General features: G+C 53.5%; 1 protein-coding gene across 1 annotated transcript in view; it reads right to left on the bottom strand.

Moving 5' to 3' along the window:
* Positions 1 to 18,166, bottom strand: part of LOC140209423 (A disintegrin and metalloproteinase with thrombospondin motifs 5-like) — a 105,682-nt gene that overhangs the window by 84,449 nt on the left and 3,067 nt on the right. The window contains exon 4 of the mRNA XM_072277669.1: positions 11,016 to 11,290. Coding sequence (XP_072133770.1) covers positions 11,016 to 11,290 — 275 coding nt within the window. The remainder of the gene's footprint in view (positions 1 to 11,015; positions 11,291 to 18,166) is intronic.

Below are 18,166 nucleotides of genomic sequence, written 5' to 3'. Positions count from 1 at the left end.
CACTCCCTTTACACAGTCCCATCACAGAGTCCCCCTACACCATCCCATCACACACTCCTCCTACACAGTGCCATCACACACTATATCTACACTGTCCCATCACACACTCCGTCTACACCTTCCATCACACACTCCCTCTACACCGTCCCATCACACACTCCCTCTACACTGTCTATCATACAGTCCCCCTACACTGTCCCATCTCACACTCCCTCTACACTGTCCCATCACACACTCCCCCTACACTGTCCCATCACACACTACTTTTACACTGTCCCTTCACGCACTACATCTACACTGGCCCATCACACACTCCCTCTACACAGTCCCTTCACAGACTACATCTACACCGGCCCATCACACACTCGCCCTACACGGTCCCATCACACACTCCCCCTACACTGTCCATCACACACTCCCTTTACACTGTCCCATCACACACTCCCCCAACACCGTCCCATCACACACTTCCCCTACACAGTCCATCACACATTCCCTCTACACCATCCCATCACACACTCCGTCTACACCCTCCATCACACACTCGCTCTACACCGTCCCATCACACACTCCTCCTACACTGTCCATCACACACTCCCTCTACACTGTCCATCAGACACTCCCTCTACACTGTCCATCACACACTCCCCCTACACTGTTCCATCACACACTCCCTCTATACTCTCCATCACACACTCCCTCTACACCGTCCCATCACACACTCCCTCTACACAGTCCCATCACACACTCCCCCTACACCGTCCCATCACACACTCCCCCTACACTGCCCATCACACACTCCCTTTACACTGTCCATCAAACGCTCCCTCTACACAGCCCATCACACCCTCCCCCTACACTATCCCATCACACCCTCCCTCTACACTGTCCCATCAAACAACATATCTACAACAGCCCATCACACACTCCCTCTACACTGACCCATCACACCCTCCCTCTACACTGTCCCATCAAACAATATATCTACACCAGCCTATCACACACTCCCTCTACACTGTCCCATCACACACTCCCCCTACACTGTCCCATCACACACTACTTCTACACTGTCCCTTCACGCACTACATCTACACTGGCCCATCACACACTCCCCCTACACGGTCCCATGACACACTCCCCCTACACTGTCCATCACACACTCCCTTGACACTGTCCCATCACACACTCCCTCTACACTGTCCCATCACACACTCCCCCAACACCGTCCCATCACACACTTCCCCTACACAGTCCATCACACATTCCCTCTACACTGTCCCATCACACACTCCCCTTACACTGTCCATCACACACTCCCTCTATACTGTCCCATCACACACTCCCCCTACACTGTCCCATCACACACTACTTCTACACTGTCCCTTCACGCACTACATCTACACTGGCCCATCAGACACTCCCCCTACACGGTCCCATGACACACTCCCCCTACACTGTCCATCACACACTCCCTTGACACTGTCCCATCACACACTCCCTCTACACTGTCCCATCACACACTCCCCCAACACCGTCCCATCACACACTTCCCCTACACAGTCCATCACACATTCCCTCTACACTGTCCCATCACACACTCTCCTTACACTGTCCATCACACACTCCCTATACACTGTCCCATCACACACTCCCTCTACACTGTCCATCACACACTCCCTCTACACTGTCCCATCACACACTACTTCTACACTGTCCATCACACACTCCCTCTACACTGTCCCATCACACACTCCCTCTACACTCTCCATCACACACTCCCCTACACGGTCCCATCACACACTCCCTCTACACCGTCCCATCGCACACTCCCTCTACACCGTCCCATCACACTCTCCCTCTACACTGTCCCATCACACACTCCCCCTACACCGTCCCATCACACAATTCCCCTTCACTGTCCCATCACACACTCTCTCTACACTGTCCCAACACACACTCCCTCTACACTGTCCCATCACACACTCCCCCTACACCGTCCCATCACTGAATTCCCCTGCACTGTCCCATCACACACTCCCTATACACTGTCCCATCACATACTCCCCCTACACGGTCCCATCACACAGTCCCCGTACAGCGTCCCATCACACACTCCCTCTACACTGTCGCAACACACACTCCCTCTACACTGTCCCATCACACACTACATCTACAGCGGGCCATTACACACTCCCCCTAAATGGTCCCATCACACATTCCCCTTACACTGTCCCATCACACACTCCCTCTACACCGTCCCATCACACACTTCCCCTACACTGTCCCATCGCACACTCCTCCTACACTGTCCATCACACACTCCCTCTACACAGTCGATCATACACTCCCTCTACACTGTCCCATCACACACTCCCACTGCACTGTCCCATCACACACTCCCTCTACACGGTCCCATCACACACTACATCTACACAGTCCATCACACACTCCCTCTACACAGACCCATCACATACTCCCCCTACACCGTCCCATCACACACTCCCCCTATACTGTCCATCACACACTCCCTTTACACTGTCCCATCACACACTCCCCCTACACTGTCCCATCACACACTCCCCCTACACTGTCCATCACATACTCCCTTTACACTGTCCCATCACACACTCCCTCTACATCGTCCCATCGCACACTCCCCCTACACTGTCCCATCACACACTCCCACTACACAGTCCCATCACACACTACCCCTAAACCGTCCCATCATACACTCCCCCTACACGGTCCCATCACACACACCCCCTACACCGTCCCATCACACACTCCCCCTACACTGTCCATCACACACTCCCCCTACACTGTCCATCACATACTCCCTTTACACTGTCCCATCACACACTCCCTCTACACCGTCCCATCGCACACGCCCTCTACACTGTCCCATCAAACAATATATCTACACCAGCCCATCACACACTCCCTCTACACTGTCCCATCACACACTCCCTCTGCACTGTCCCAACACACACTCCCTCTATACTGTCCCATCACACCCTCCCTCTACACTGTCCCAACACAGACTCCCTCTGCACTGTCCCATCACACACTATATCTACACCGGCCCATCATACACTCCCTCTACACTGTCGCATCTCACACTCCCCCTACACTGTCCATCACACACTCCCTTTACATTGTCCATCACACACTACATCCACACCGGCCCATCACACACTCCCCCTACACTGTCCTTCTCACACTTCCTTTACACTGTCCCATCACACACTCCCTCTACACTGTTCCATCACACACTACTTCTACACCGGGCCATCACTAACTCCCCCTACACGGGCCCATCACACACTCCCCCTACACTGTCCATCACACACTACATCTACACTGTCCCATCACACACTACATCTACACCGGCCCATCCCACACTCCCCCTACACTGTCCCATCACACACTCCCTCTACACTGTCCCATCACACACTGGCCCTACACTGTCCCTTCAAACACTCCCTTTACACTGTCCCATCACAGAGTCCCCCTACACCGTCCCATCACACACTCCTCCTACACTGTCCCATCACACACTCCCCCTACACTGTCCATCACAAACTCCCTCTACACTGTCCCATCACACACTATATCTACACTGTCCCATCACACACTCCGTCTACACCTTCCATCACACACTCCCCCTACACTGTCCCATCACACTCTCCCTCTACACTGTCCCATCACACACTCCCTCTGCACTGTCCATCATACAGTCCCCCTACACTGTCCCATCACACACTCCCCCTACACTGTCCCATCACACAGTCCCTCTACACTGTCCCATCACACTCTCCCCCTACACTGTCCCATCACACCCTCCCTCTACACTGTCCCAACACAGACTCCCTCTGCACTGTCCCATCGCACACTATATCTACACCGGCCCATCATACACTCCCTCTACACTGTCGCATCTCACACTCCCTCTGCACTGTCCCAACACACACTCCCTCTATACTGTCCCATCACACCCTCCCTCTACACTGTCCCAACACAGACTCCCTCTGCACTGTCCCATCACACACTATATCTACACCGGGCCATCACTAACTCCCCCTACACGAGCCCATCACACACTCCCCCTACACCGTCCATCACACACTCCCTCTACACTGTCCCAACACACACTCCCCCTACACTGTCCCATCACACACTGCTTCTACACTGTCCCTTCACGCATGACATCTACACTGGCCCATCACACACTCCCTCTACACAGTCCCATCACAGACTACATCTACACCGGCCCATCACACACTCGCCCTACATGGTCCCATCACACACTCCCCCTACACGGTCCCATTGCACACTCCCTCTACACAGTCCCATCACACACTCCCCCTACACTGTCCCATCACACACTCCCTCTACACTGTCCCATCACACACTGCCCCTACACTCTCCCTTCAAACACTCCCTTTACACAGTCCCATCACAGAGTCCCCCTACACCATCCCATCACACACTCCTCCTACACAGTGCCATCACACACTATATCTACACTGTCCCATCACACACTCCGTCTACACCTTCCATCACACACTCCCTCTACACCGTCCATCACACACTCCCTCTACACTGTCTATCATACAGTCCCCCTACACTGTCCCATCACACACTCCCACTACACTGTCCCATCACACAGTCCCTCTACCCAGTCCATCTCACACTCCCTCTACACTGTCCCATCACACACTCCCCCTACACTGTCCCATCACACACTACTTTTACACTGTCCCTTCACGCACTACATCTACACTGGCCCATCACACACTCCCTCTACACAGTCCCTTCACAGACTACATCTACACCGGCCCATCACACACTCGCCCTACACGGTCCCATCACACACTCCCCCTACACTGTCCATCACACACTCCCTTTACACTGTCCCATCACACACTCCCCCAACACCGTCCCATCACACACTTCCCCTACACAGTCCATCACACATTCCCTCTACACCATCCCATCACACACTCCCTCTACACCCTCCATCACACACTCGCTCTACACCGTCCCATCACACACTCCTCCTACACTGTCCATCACACACTCCCTCTACACTGTCCATCACACACTCCCTCTACACTGTCCATCACACACTCCCCCTACACTGTTCCATCACACACTCCCTCTATACTCTCCATCACACACTCCCTCTACACCGTCCCATCACACACTCCCTCTACACAGTCCCATCACACACTCCCCCTACACCGTCCCATCACACACTCCCCCTACACTGCCCATCACACACTCCCTTTACACTGTCCATCAAACGCTCCCTCTACACAGCCCATCACACCCTCCCCCTACACTATCCCATCACACCCTCCCTCTACACTGTCCCATCAAACAACATATCTACAGCAGCCCATCACACACTCCCTCTACACTGACCCATCACACCCTCCCTCTACACTGTCCCATCAAACAATATATCTACACCAGCCTATCACACACTCCCTCTACACTGTCCCATCACACACTCCCTCTACACTGTCCCAACACACACTCCCTCTACACTGTTCCATCACACACTCCCCCTACACTGTCCATCACACACTCCCTTTACAACATCCCATCACACACTCCCTGTACACTGTCCCATCACACAGTACATCTACACCGGCCCATCACACACTCGCCCTACACAGTCCCATCACACACTCCCCCTACACCATCCCATCACACACTCCCCCTACACTGTCCATCACACACTCCCTCTACACAGTCCCATCACAGACTACATCTACACCGGTCCATCACACTCTCCCCCTACACAGTCCCATCACAGACTACATCTACACCGGCCCATCACACACTCCCCCTACACTGTCCCATCACACACTCCCCCTACACCGTCCCATCACACACTCCCCCTACACTGTCCATCACACACTCCCTCTACACTGTCCTATCACACACTACATCTACACCGGCCCATCACACACTCCCCCTACACGGTCCCATCACACACTCCCCCTACACCATCCCATCACACACTCCCCTACACTGGCCCATCACACACTCCCTCTACACAGTCCCATCACAGACTACATCTACACCGGCCCATCACACACTCGCCCTACACGGTCCCATCACACACTCCCCTACACGGTCCCATTGCACACTCCCTCTACACAGTCCCATCACACACTCCCCCTACACTGTCCCATCACACACTCCGTCTACACCTTCCATCACACACTCCCTCTACACTGTCCCATCACACACTCCCCCTACACTGTCCCATCACACAGTCCCTCTACACTGTCCCATCACACTCTCCCCCTGCACTGTCCCATCACACAGTCCCTCTACACTGTCCATCATACAGTCCCCCTACACTGTCGCATCACACACTCCCCCTACACTGTCCCATCACACAGTCCCTCTACCCAGTCCATCACACACTCCCTCTACACCGTCCCATCACACACTCCCTCTACACAGTCCCATCACACACTCCCTCTACACCGTCCCATCACACACTCCCCCTACACTGCCCATCACACACTCCCTTTACACTGTCCATCAAACACTCCCTCTACACAGCCCATCACACCCTCCCCTACACTATCCCATCACACCCTCCCTCTACACTGTCCCATCAAACAACATATCTACAGCAGCCCATCACACACTCCCTCTACACTGTCCCATCACACCCTCCCTCTACACTGTCCCATCAAACAATATATCTACACCAGCCTATCACACACTCCCTCTACACTGTCCCATCACACACTCCCTCTACACTGTCCCAACACACACTCCCTCTACACTGTTCCATCACACACTCCCCCTACACTGTCCATCACACACTCCCTTTACAACATCCCATCACACACTCCCTGTACACTGTCCCATCACACAGTACATCTACACCGGCCCATCACACACTCCCCCTACACAGTCCCATCACACACACCCCCTACACCATCCCATCACACACTCCCCCTACACTGTCCATCACACACTCCCTCTACACAGTCCCATCACAGACTACATCTACACCGGTCCATCACACTCTCCCCCTACACAGTCCCATCACAGACTACATCTACACCGGCCCATCACACACTCCCCCTACACTGTCCCATCACACACTCCCCCTACACCGTCCCATCACACACTCCCCCTACACTGTCCATCACACACTCCCTCTACACTGTCCCATCACACACTACATCTACACCGGCCCATCACACACTCCCCCTACACGGTCCCATCACACACTCCCCCTACACCATCCCATCACACACTCCCCCTACACTGTCCATCACACACTCCCTCTACACAGTCCCATCACAGACTACATCTACACCGGTCCATCACACTCTCCCCCTACACAGTCCCATCACAGACTACATCTACACCGGCCTATCACACACTCCCCCTACACTGTCCCATCACACACTCCCCCTACACCGTCCCATCACACACTCCCCCTACACTGTCCATCACACACTCCCTCTACACTGTCCCATCACACACTACATCTACACCGGCCCATCACACACTCCCCCTACACGGTCCCATCACACACTCCCCTACACCATCCCATCACACACTCCCCCTACACTGTCCATCACACACTCCCTCTACACAGTCTCATCACAGACTACATCTACACCGGCCCATCACACCCTCCCCCTACACAGTCCCATCACAGACTACATCTACACTGGCCCATCACACACTCCCCCTACACTGTCCCATCACACACAACTGCTGCACTGTCCATCACACACTCCCCCTACACTGTCCATCACACACTACATCTACACTGTCCCATCACACACTACATCTACACCGGCCCATCCCACACTCCCCCTACACGGTCCCATTGCACACTCCCTCTACACAGTCCCATCACACACTCCCCCCTACACTGTCCCATCACACACTCCCTCTACACTGTCCCATCACACACTGGCCCTACACTGTCCCTTCAAACACTCCCTTTACACTGTCCCATCACAGAGTCCCCCTACACCGTCCCATCACACACTCCTCCTACACTGTCCCATCACACACTCCCCCTACACTGTCCATCACACACTCCCCCTACACTGTCCATCACACACTCCGTCTACACCTTCCATCACACACTCCCTCTACACTGTCCCATCACACACTCCGTCTACACCTTCCATCACACACTCCCCCTACACTGTCCCATCACACTCTCCCTCTACACTGTCCCATCACACACTCCCTCTGCACTGTCCATCATACAGTCCCCCTACACTGTCCCATCACACACTCCCCCTACACTGTCCCATCACACAGTCCCTCTACACTGTCCCATCACACTCTCCCCCTACACTGTCCCATCACACACTCCCCCTACACTGTCCCATCACACAGTCCCTCTACACTGTCCCATCACACACTCCGTCTACACCTTCCATCACAGACTCCCTCTACACCTTCCATCACACACTCCCCCTGCACTGTCCCATCACACCCTCCCCCTACACTGTCCATCACACACTCCCTCTACACTGTCCCATCACACACTCCCTTCACACCGTCCCATCACACACTCCCTCTACACTGTCCATCACACACTCCCTCTACACTGTCCATCACACACTCCCTCAACACAGTCCCATCACAGACTACATCTACACCGGCCCAGCACACACTCCCCCTACACTGGTCACACACTATATCTACACCGGCCCATCACACACTCCGGCTACACTGTCCCATCACACACTCCCCCTACACCGTCCCATCACACACTCCCCCTACACTGTCCATCACACACTTCCTCTACACTGTCCCATCACACACTACATCTACACTGTCCCATCACACACTACATCTACACCGGCCCATCACACACTCCCCCTACATGGTCCCATTGCACACTCCCTCTACACAGTCCCATCACACACTTCCCCTACACTGTCCCATCACACACTCCTCTACACTGTCCCATCACACACTGCCCCTACACTGTCCCTTCAAACACTCCCTTTACACTGTCCTATCACAGAGTCCCCCTACACCGTCCCATCACACACTCTCCTACACTGTCCCATCACACACTCCCCCTACACTGTCCATCACACACTATATCTACACTGTCCCATCACACACTATATCTACACTGTCCCATCACACACTCCGTCTACACCTTCCATCACACACTCCCTCTACACTGTCCCATCACACACTCCGTCTACACCTTCCATCACACACTCCCCCTACACTGTCCATCACACTCTCCCTCTACACTGTCCCATCACACACTCCCTCTGCACTGTCCATCATACAGTCCCCCTACACTGTCCCATCACACACTCCCCCTACACTGTCCCATCACACAGTCCCTCTACACTGTCCCATCACACTCTCCCCCTACACTGTCCCATCACACACTCCCCCTACACTGTCCCATCACACACTCCGTCTACACCTTCCATCACAGACTCCCTCTACACCTTCCATCACACACTCCCCCTGCACTGTCCCATCACACCCTCCCCCTACACTGTCCATCACACACTCCCTCTACACTGTCCCATCACACACTCCCTTCACACCGTCCCATCACACACTCCCTCTACACTGTCCATCACACACTCCCTCAACACAGTCCCATCACAGACTACATCTACACCGGCCCAGCACACACTCCCCTACACTGTCCCGTCACACACTATATCTACACCGGCCCATCACACACTCCGTCTACACTGTCCCATCACACACTCCCCTACACCGTCCCATCACACACTCCCCCTACACTGTCCATCACACACTTCTCTACACTGTCCCATCACACACTACATCTACACTGTCCATCACACACTACATCTACACCGGCCCATCACACACTCCCCCTACATGGTCCCATTGCACACTCCCTCTACACAGTCCCATCACACACTTCCCCTACACTGTCCCATCACACACTCCCTCTACACTGTCCCATCACACACTGCCCCTACACTGTCCCTTCAAACACTCCCTTTACACTGTCCTATCACAGAGTCCCCCTACACCGTCCCATCACACACTCCTCCTACACTGTCCCATCACACACTCCCCTACACTGTCCATCACACACTCCCTTTACACTATCCATCACACCCTCCCTCTACACAGTCCATCACACACTCCCTCTACACAGTGCATCACACACTCCCTCTACACTGTCCCATCACAGACTATATCTACACTGTCCCATCACACACTCCGTCTACACCTTCCATCACACACTCCCTCTACACTGTCCCATCACACACTCCGTCTACACCTTCCATCACACACTCCCCCACACTGTCCCATCACACTCTCCCTCTACACTGTCCCATCAAACACTCCCCCTACACCATCCCATCACACACTTCCTCTACACTGTCCATCATACAGTCCCCCTACACTGTCCCATCACACACTCCCCCTACACTGTCCCATCACACAGTCCCTCTACACTGTCCCATCACACTCTCCCCCTGCACTGTCCCATCACACACTCCCCCTACACTGTCCCATCACACAGTCCCTCTACACTTTCCCATCACACACTCCGTCTACACCTTCCATCACACACTCCCTCTACACCTTCCATCACACACTCCCCCTACACTGTCCCATCACACAGTCCCCCTACACTGTCCCATCACACTCTCCCCTGCACTGTCCCATCACACACTCCCCCTACACTGTCCATCACACACTCCCTCTACACTGTCCCATCACACACTCCCTCCACACCGTCCCATCACACACTCCCTCTACACTGTCCATCACACACTCCCTCTACACTGTCCCATCACACACACCCTCCACACCGTCCCATCACCCACTCCCTCTACACTGTCCATCACACACTCCTCTACACTGTTCCATCACACATTCCGACTACACTGTCCCATCACACACTACCAAGGCATCAGTCAGACACAGATTGAAAATCCCTCTACACTGTCCCTGGACACAGGTAGACACTCCCCAGTACGCACCAGGTGTTTCCAGTTCTGGGTACAAATCCCTCGGAGGCAGACGGACCCTTTACCACATGGTGTTCCATCCGCAGCGGGCAGGTGCTTACTGACATGGTGCCACCTCCCCTGGCGCCAAGCCAAGCACCAGAGCACAGGGCAGGGATCGCGTTTCGGCTGGGCTTGGTACCCAGGGCCGAAGGTCAGCTGGCACTGTACGTCCCGGTCGTATGTTAACCCGGCCAGGGGGACGGACTCAGCCAGAGAGACGGGCGGCTTGTTCAGGAGGCAGTCAGCTGTGGAGAGCAGAGGGCAGCCCATTAGCAGTGGCTGTGTCTGATATGGGGAGGGGATGATGCCCAGGCGGTGGGAGCAGGGGCAGAAAGGGGGAGTTTGGGAGAGAGAATGGGGGCAGAAGAGAGAAGAGGGAGGGATAAAAGCAGAGAAGGGCAGAAATGAGGGAAGAAAGGGAGGGACAGAAACTGGTAGAGTGGCAGTCAGAAATTGGACAATGGAAAGAGGGAGAGATTGACAATTATGTGTTGTTATGTCATGCTTAAATTTAGAGAAGATCCGTTGTTCAGTTTTTGAATCTAGCCAAGAATTTTATACTTTATGGGGACCATTTCTTAGTTATTTTCAAACCTTTGATTTGTTGTAAATGTACAGATGATGGCTAATAATATATTTTACTATATGATAAGTGGTTTTTCCTCTTTTTTTTCTTGCTTTTCCTAACAGCTCTGACTTTGGTGGTGGGTTTAGACTTTTTTCTGTGTAACAAAATTATTATATTTCAATATTATGATTTAATTTAATTTTTATGAATACAGGGTTTAGTGATTGTAACTGTATTTTTAATACAATGTATTTGGTACTATTTATTTTTCTCTTTTGACATATGTCTTGTACTCTGTATTTGTCTATGCAGACACTAATAAAATATTGAAACGACAATGGGGGAGGAGTATGATGTAGCGAGGGGGTGGGGAATGGAGAGCAGGGGCTGGGGAAGGGGTGGTGAGGAGGTTTGGAATGGGGAGCAGGGTTTGGTGGAATGGGTAGTGGGGGGGTGGGAGAATGGGGAACGGGTTGTTGGGGAATGGTGAGTGGGTGGTGGTGGGATGTTGAGCAAAGGGGTGGGGAAAGGGAGCAAGGGTGGGGGAATGGGGAGTGAAGGGGGCGGGGAATGGGGAATGAGAGGTTCGGGGATAGAGAGGGAGGGGTGAGGGAATGAGGAGTGAGGGGTTGGGGATGGGAAGGGTAGGGAATAGGGAGCTATGAGGGATTAGGGTGAAGGGGTGGTTGAATCGAAGAGCGAGGGGTGGGGGAATGGGGAGCAGAAATGGGAATGGTGAGCAGTTGGTGGGGATTGGGGTAGCTTATGGGGAATGGGGATTGATGGGTGGGTGACAGGAGAGTGGGAGGGAGTTGTTGGGACAATGGATAGGTCTGGGGATGAGAGGTAGAGGGAGAGAGAGGGAGAGAGAGATTTCACCCCTTCTCTCCCTTGCCCCCTCTCCCCTATCCCTAGCCCCTTCCCACTCACTCCCCCTCCCTCACCTTCTCTCCCTTCTTCCTCTTTCCCTTCTCTTGCACCTTCCACTCTTCTTCTCAAACTCCACCCTACCCCTTCCCCCTTCCCCCTTCCTCCCCCTCCTCCTCCCCTTCCCCTACCCCTTCCCCATTCCCCATTCCCCCTTCCCCTTCCCCCCTTTCCCTTCCCCTTCTCCTTCCCCCTTCCCCTTCCCCATTCCCCTTCCCCCTGACCAATCCTTCCCCAAACCCTTCCCCTTCCACTTCCATTCTGCCCTTTCCACACCCCCTCCCCTTCCCCCTCCCCCTCACACCCCTCCACTTCACTCCTCCTTTCTCTGCTCTCCCTCCTCCTCTCCTTTTATTCTCTCCCCTTTCCAACTTTCCCCTCCTCTTTCACCTCCCTACCCCAATCCTCCTCTCCCCTCCCACCAACTTATCTGCCCTTTCTGATTTCCAAGCCCTCTCATCCCTGTCTCCTCTCCCCCACCCCTTCCCTGTCTCCTCTCCCCGCACCCATTACTCTCCCCGCACCCATTCCCCACCTACCTCTCCCCCCTGTTTTCCTCTCCCCACATCCTTCACCGTCCCCTCTCTGACCTCATTCACTCCTGAGGTAGTGTGTTTCTGTTTCAAACCTCCTCTGGAGAATACATTCTCACTCAGGACGCCCCTCTAATCCTCCTCCCTCACCTTCAACCCACACTCCCCTTGCTTTTGACACCCCTACAACTGGAGAAGGATCCTGCCTTCTCAGCCTCTCTGTGCCTCTTATCACCTCACGTCAGGTTCTCCGTCAGCTTTCCTTGACCCGGGAAAAGCAGACACGCCTGTCTGATCTTCCCCTGCAATTACAGTCCGGGCTCCCAACCACAACCTTCCTGTCCTGTGCTGTGCTGGCCAGAATTGCACGTTGTGCTCCCGCGGTGACCCGTCCCAGTTTCAAACATCGATAATAACACATCTCAGCTCTCACATTCTCTGTCATGTCCAATGAAGAATGAGTCTGTCTGCTCTGCCTCGAACCCGCAGTTCCTCAGTAATTACTACAATCCCATCACCATCACCATCACGGCCAATATCCAACCAACCTTCTCAATGCATTCATTTCCCACTTAGACGTAAAACACCACACGACATAGGAGCAGAATTCGGCCACTTGACCCATCGAGTCTGCTCCACCGTTCCATCATGGCTGATTTATTAGATAGGGTTATAAAGAAAGATTTTGGCACATTGGCCTTCATAAATCAAAGCACTGAGTACTGGAGATGAGATGTTATGTTGGAGTTATGTATTCAACTGTGACAGTGGAAGAGTGTGTATGGAACCGGAGGAGAGAGCAGAGGCACTTAATGAATATTTTGCTTCAGTATTCACTATGGAAAAGGATCTTGGCGATTGTAGGGATGACTTGCAGTGGACTGAAAAGCTTGAGCATGTAGATATTAAGAAAGAGGATGTGCTGGAGCTTTTGGAAAGCATCAAGTTGGATAAGTCACGGGGACCAGATGAGATGTACCCCAGACTACTGTGGGAGACGAGGGAGGAGATTGCTGAGCCTCTGGCGATGATCTTTGCATCATCAATGGGGACAGGAGAGGTTCCGGAGGATTGGAGGGTTGTAGATGTTGTTCCATTATTCAGGAAAGGGAGTAGAGATAGCCCAGGAAATTATAGACCAGTGAGTCTTACTTAAGTGGTTGGTAAGTTGATGGAAAAGATCCTGAGAGGCAGGATTCATGAACATTTGGAGAGGCATGATATATCAGGAATAGTCAGCATGGCTTTGTGAAAGGCAGGTTGTGCCTTACGAGCCTGATTGAATTTTTTGAGGATGTGACTAAACACGCTGATGAAGGTGAAGCAGTAGATGTGGATTTCAGCAAGACATTTGATAAGGTACCCCATGCAAGGCTTATTGGGAAAGTAAGGAGGCATGGGATCCAAGGGGACATTGCTTTGTGGATCCAGAACTGGCTTGCCCACAGAAGGTGAAGAGTGGTTGTAGACAGGTCATTTTCTGCATGGAGGTTGGTCACCAGTGGTGTGCCTCAGGGATCTGTACTGGGACCCCTACACTTCCTGATTTTTATAAATGACCTGGATGAAGAAGTGGAAGGATGGATTAGTAAATTTGCTGATGAGACAAAGGTTAGGGGTGTTGTGGATAGTGTGGAGGGCTGTCAGAGGTTACAGCAGGACATCAATAGGGTGCAAAACTGGCCTGAGAAGTGGCAGATGGAGTTCAACCCAGATAAGTGTGAGGTGGCTCATTTTGGTAGGTCAAATATGATGACAGAATATAGTATTAATGGTAAGACTCCTGGCATTGTGGAGGATCAGAGGGACCTTGGGGTCCGAGTCCATAGGACACTCACAGCTGCTGCACGGTTTGACTCTGTGGTTAAGAAAGCATACAGTGTGTTGGCCTGAATCAATCATGGGATTGAGTTTAAGAGCCGAGAGGCAATGTTGCAGCTATATCGGACCCTGGTCAGACCCCATTTGGAGTACTGTGCTCATTTCTAGTCGCCTCACTACAGGAAGGATGTGGAAACCATGGAAAGGATGCAGAGGAGATTTTCAAGGATGTTGCCTGGATTGGGGAGCATGCCTTATGAGAATAGGTTGAGTGAACTTGGCCTTTTCTCCTTGGAGCAACAAAGGATGAGAGGTGACCTGATAGAGGTGTGTAAGATGATGAGAGGCATTGATCGTGTGGATAGTCAGAGGCTTTTTCCCAGGGCTGAAATGGCTAACACGAGAGGACACAGTTTTAAGGTGCTTGGAAGTAGATACAGAGGAGATGTCAGGGGTAAGTTTTTTACGCAGAGAGTGGTGAATGCATGGAATGGGCTGCTGGTGACGGTGGTGGAGGCGGATACGATAGGGTCTTTTAAGAGACTCCTGGACAGGTACATGGAGCTCAGAAAAATAGAGGGCTATGGGTAACCCTAGGTAATTTCTAAGGTAGGGACATGTTCGGCACAGCTTTGTGGGCCGAAGGGCCTGTATTTTGCTCTAGGTTTTCTATGTTTCTGCGTTGCTAAAACGTTGGTAAGGCCAAGTTTAGAGTATTGTATGTGGTTTTGGTCACCGACCAAGAGGAAAGATGTAAATGAAGTTGAAAGAGTGCAGAGAAAATTTACAAGGTTGTTGCCAGAACTGGAGGACCTGAGCCATAAGGAAATATTAAATACGTTGGGACTTTATTCCTTGGAACATCGAAGACTGAGAGGAGATTTGATTCAGGTACATAAAATTGGAGCGGTATAGACAGGGTAAATGCATGCAGACGTTTTCCACTGAGGTTGGGTGGGTCATAGGTTAAGGATGAAAGGTGAAAAGTTTAAGGGAACGTGAGGAGAAATTGCTTCACTCAGAGGGTGGTGAGAGTGCGGAACGAGCTGCCAGCACACGTGGTGCGTCTGATTTTGATTTCAACATTTAAGAGACGTTTGGATGGGTATGTGGATGGTAGGGGTATGGAAGGCTATGGTCCTGGTGCAGGTCGATGGGAGTGGGCAGCTTCGGCCTGGATTAGATGGGCTGAATGGCCTGTTTCTGTACTGTCTTTTCCATGACTCTTTGACTCAACCCTATTCTCCTGCCTTTTCCTCATAAACTTTGATGCCATTATTAATCAAGAACCTACCGACCTCCGCTTTAAATACACCCGATGACTTGGTCCCTACAGCTGTGTGTGGCAATGAATTGCACAGATTCATCGGACTCTGGCTAAACTAATCGCTCCTCATCTCTGTACCAAATGTATGTCCATTTACGCTGAGGCTGTGCCCTCGGGTCCTCCACTCCTCCACGACTGGAAACATTCTCGCTGTCCGCTGTCTGGGTCTTTCCATATTCAGTCGGTGAAAACTGCGTAGGTGCATGCATGCACAAATGCAAGGGAGAACTTGCAGCTGCACTGGTCAGGGTGCACTCTATTGGAAAATATTCCACCCAGTCTTCCAGCTCTTTGTCTATCCTGCCTTAGATAACCTTCGTCACCATCCACCACTCCACAGGTACCAGTCTTCCACAAACAGCATTCCCTCCCCCCTCACCACAGCAAGGAGCTCCCTCACCACCCCTCCCATGGCACAGAGATCCCTCACCACCCCTCCCATGGCACAGAGATCCCTCACAACCCCTCCCAAGGCACAGAGATCCCTCACCACCCCTCCCACAACATGGAGCTCCCTCACAACCCCTCCCACAGTGCAGAGATCCCTCACAACCCCTCCCATGGCACAGAGATCCCTCACAACCCCTCCCAAGGCACAGAGATCCCTCACCACCCCTCCCACAACATGGAGCTCCCTCACAACCCCTCCCACAGTGCAGAGATCCCTCACAACCCCTCCCATGGCACAGAGATCCCTCAGCATCCCTCCCAAAGTATAGAGATCCCTCGCCACCCCTCCCACAGTATAGAGATTCCTCACCACCCCTCCCACAGTACAGAGATCACTCACCACCCCTCCCACAGTACAGAGCTCCCTCACAACCCCTCCCACAGTACAGAGATCCCTCACAACCCCTCCCACAGTAGAGAGCTCCCTCACAACTCCTCTCACAGTACAGAGATCCCTCACAATACCTCCCACAGTACAGAAGATCCCTCACCACCCCTCCCACAGTACAGAGATCCCTCATGACCCCTCCCACATCTCAGAACTTCCTCACCACCCCTCCCACAGCACATAACTCCCTCACTGCCCCTCCCACTTCTCAGAGCTCCCTTACCACCCCTCCCACAGAGAGCTCCCTCACTGTCCCTCCCACAGAGAGCTCCCTCACCACCCCTCCCACAGAGAGCTCCCTCACCACCCCTCCCACAGAGAGCTCCCTCACTGCCCCTCCCACAGAGAGCTCCCTCACCACCCCTCCCACAGAGAGCTCCCTCACCACCCCTCCCACATCTCAGAGCTCCCTCACTGCCCCTCCCACAGAGAGCTCCCTCACCACCCCTCCCACAGAGAGCTCCCTCACTGCCCCTCCCACAGAGAGGTCCCTCACTGCCCCTCCCACAGAGAGCTCCCTCACCGCCCCTCCCACAGAGAGCTCCCTCACCACCCCTCCCACAGAGAGCTCCCTCACCACCCCTCCCACATCTCAGAGCTCCCTCACTGCCCCTCCCACAGAGAGCTCCCTCACCACCCCTCCCACAGAGAGCTCCCTCACTGCCCCTCCCACAGAGAGCTCCCTCACTGCCCCTCCCACAGAGAGGTCCCTCACTGCCCCTCCCACAGAGAGCTCCCTCACCGCCCCTCCCACAGAGAGCTCCCTCACCACCCCTCCCACAGAGAGCTCCCTCACCACCCCTCCCACATCTCAGAGCTCCCTCACTGCCCCTCCCACAGAGAGCTCCCTCACCACCCCTCCCACAGAGAGCTCCCTCACTGCCCCGTCACAGAGAGCTCCCTCACCGCCCCTCCCACAGAGAGCTCCCTCACCACCCCTCCCACAGAGAGCTCCCTCACCGCCCCTCCCACAGAGAGCTCCCTCACTGCCCCTCCCACAGAGAGCTCCCTCACTGCCCCTCCCACAGAGAGCTCCCTCACTGCCCCGTCACAGGCAGGTTGTGGAGCTCCTGCATGCTTCTGGTTCAGCAGCCCGGCCACATTCTC

The sequence above is a fragment of the Mobula birostris genome, chromosome 14 (assembly GCF_030028105.1).
Source record: "Mobula birostris isolate sMobBir1 chromosome 14, sMobBir1.hap1, whole genome shotgun sequence".
Classification (NCBI taxonomy): domain Eukaryota; kingdom Metazoa; phylum Chordata; class Chondrichthyes; order Myliobatiformes; family Myliobatidae; genus Mobula; species Mobula birostris.
This window is presented reverse-complemented; position numbering and strand designations above follow the sequence as displayed.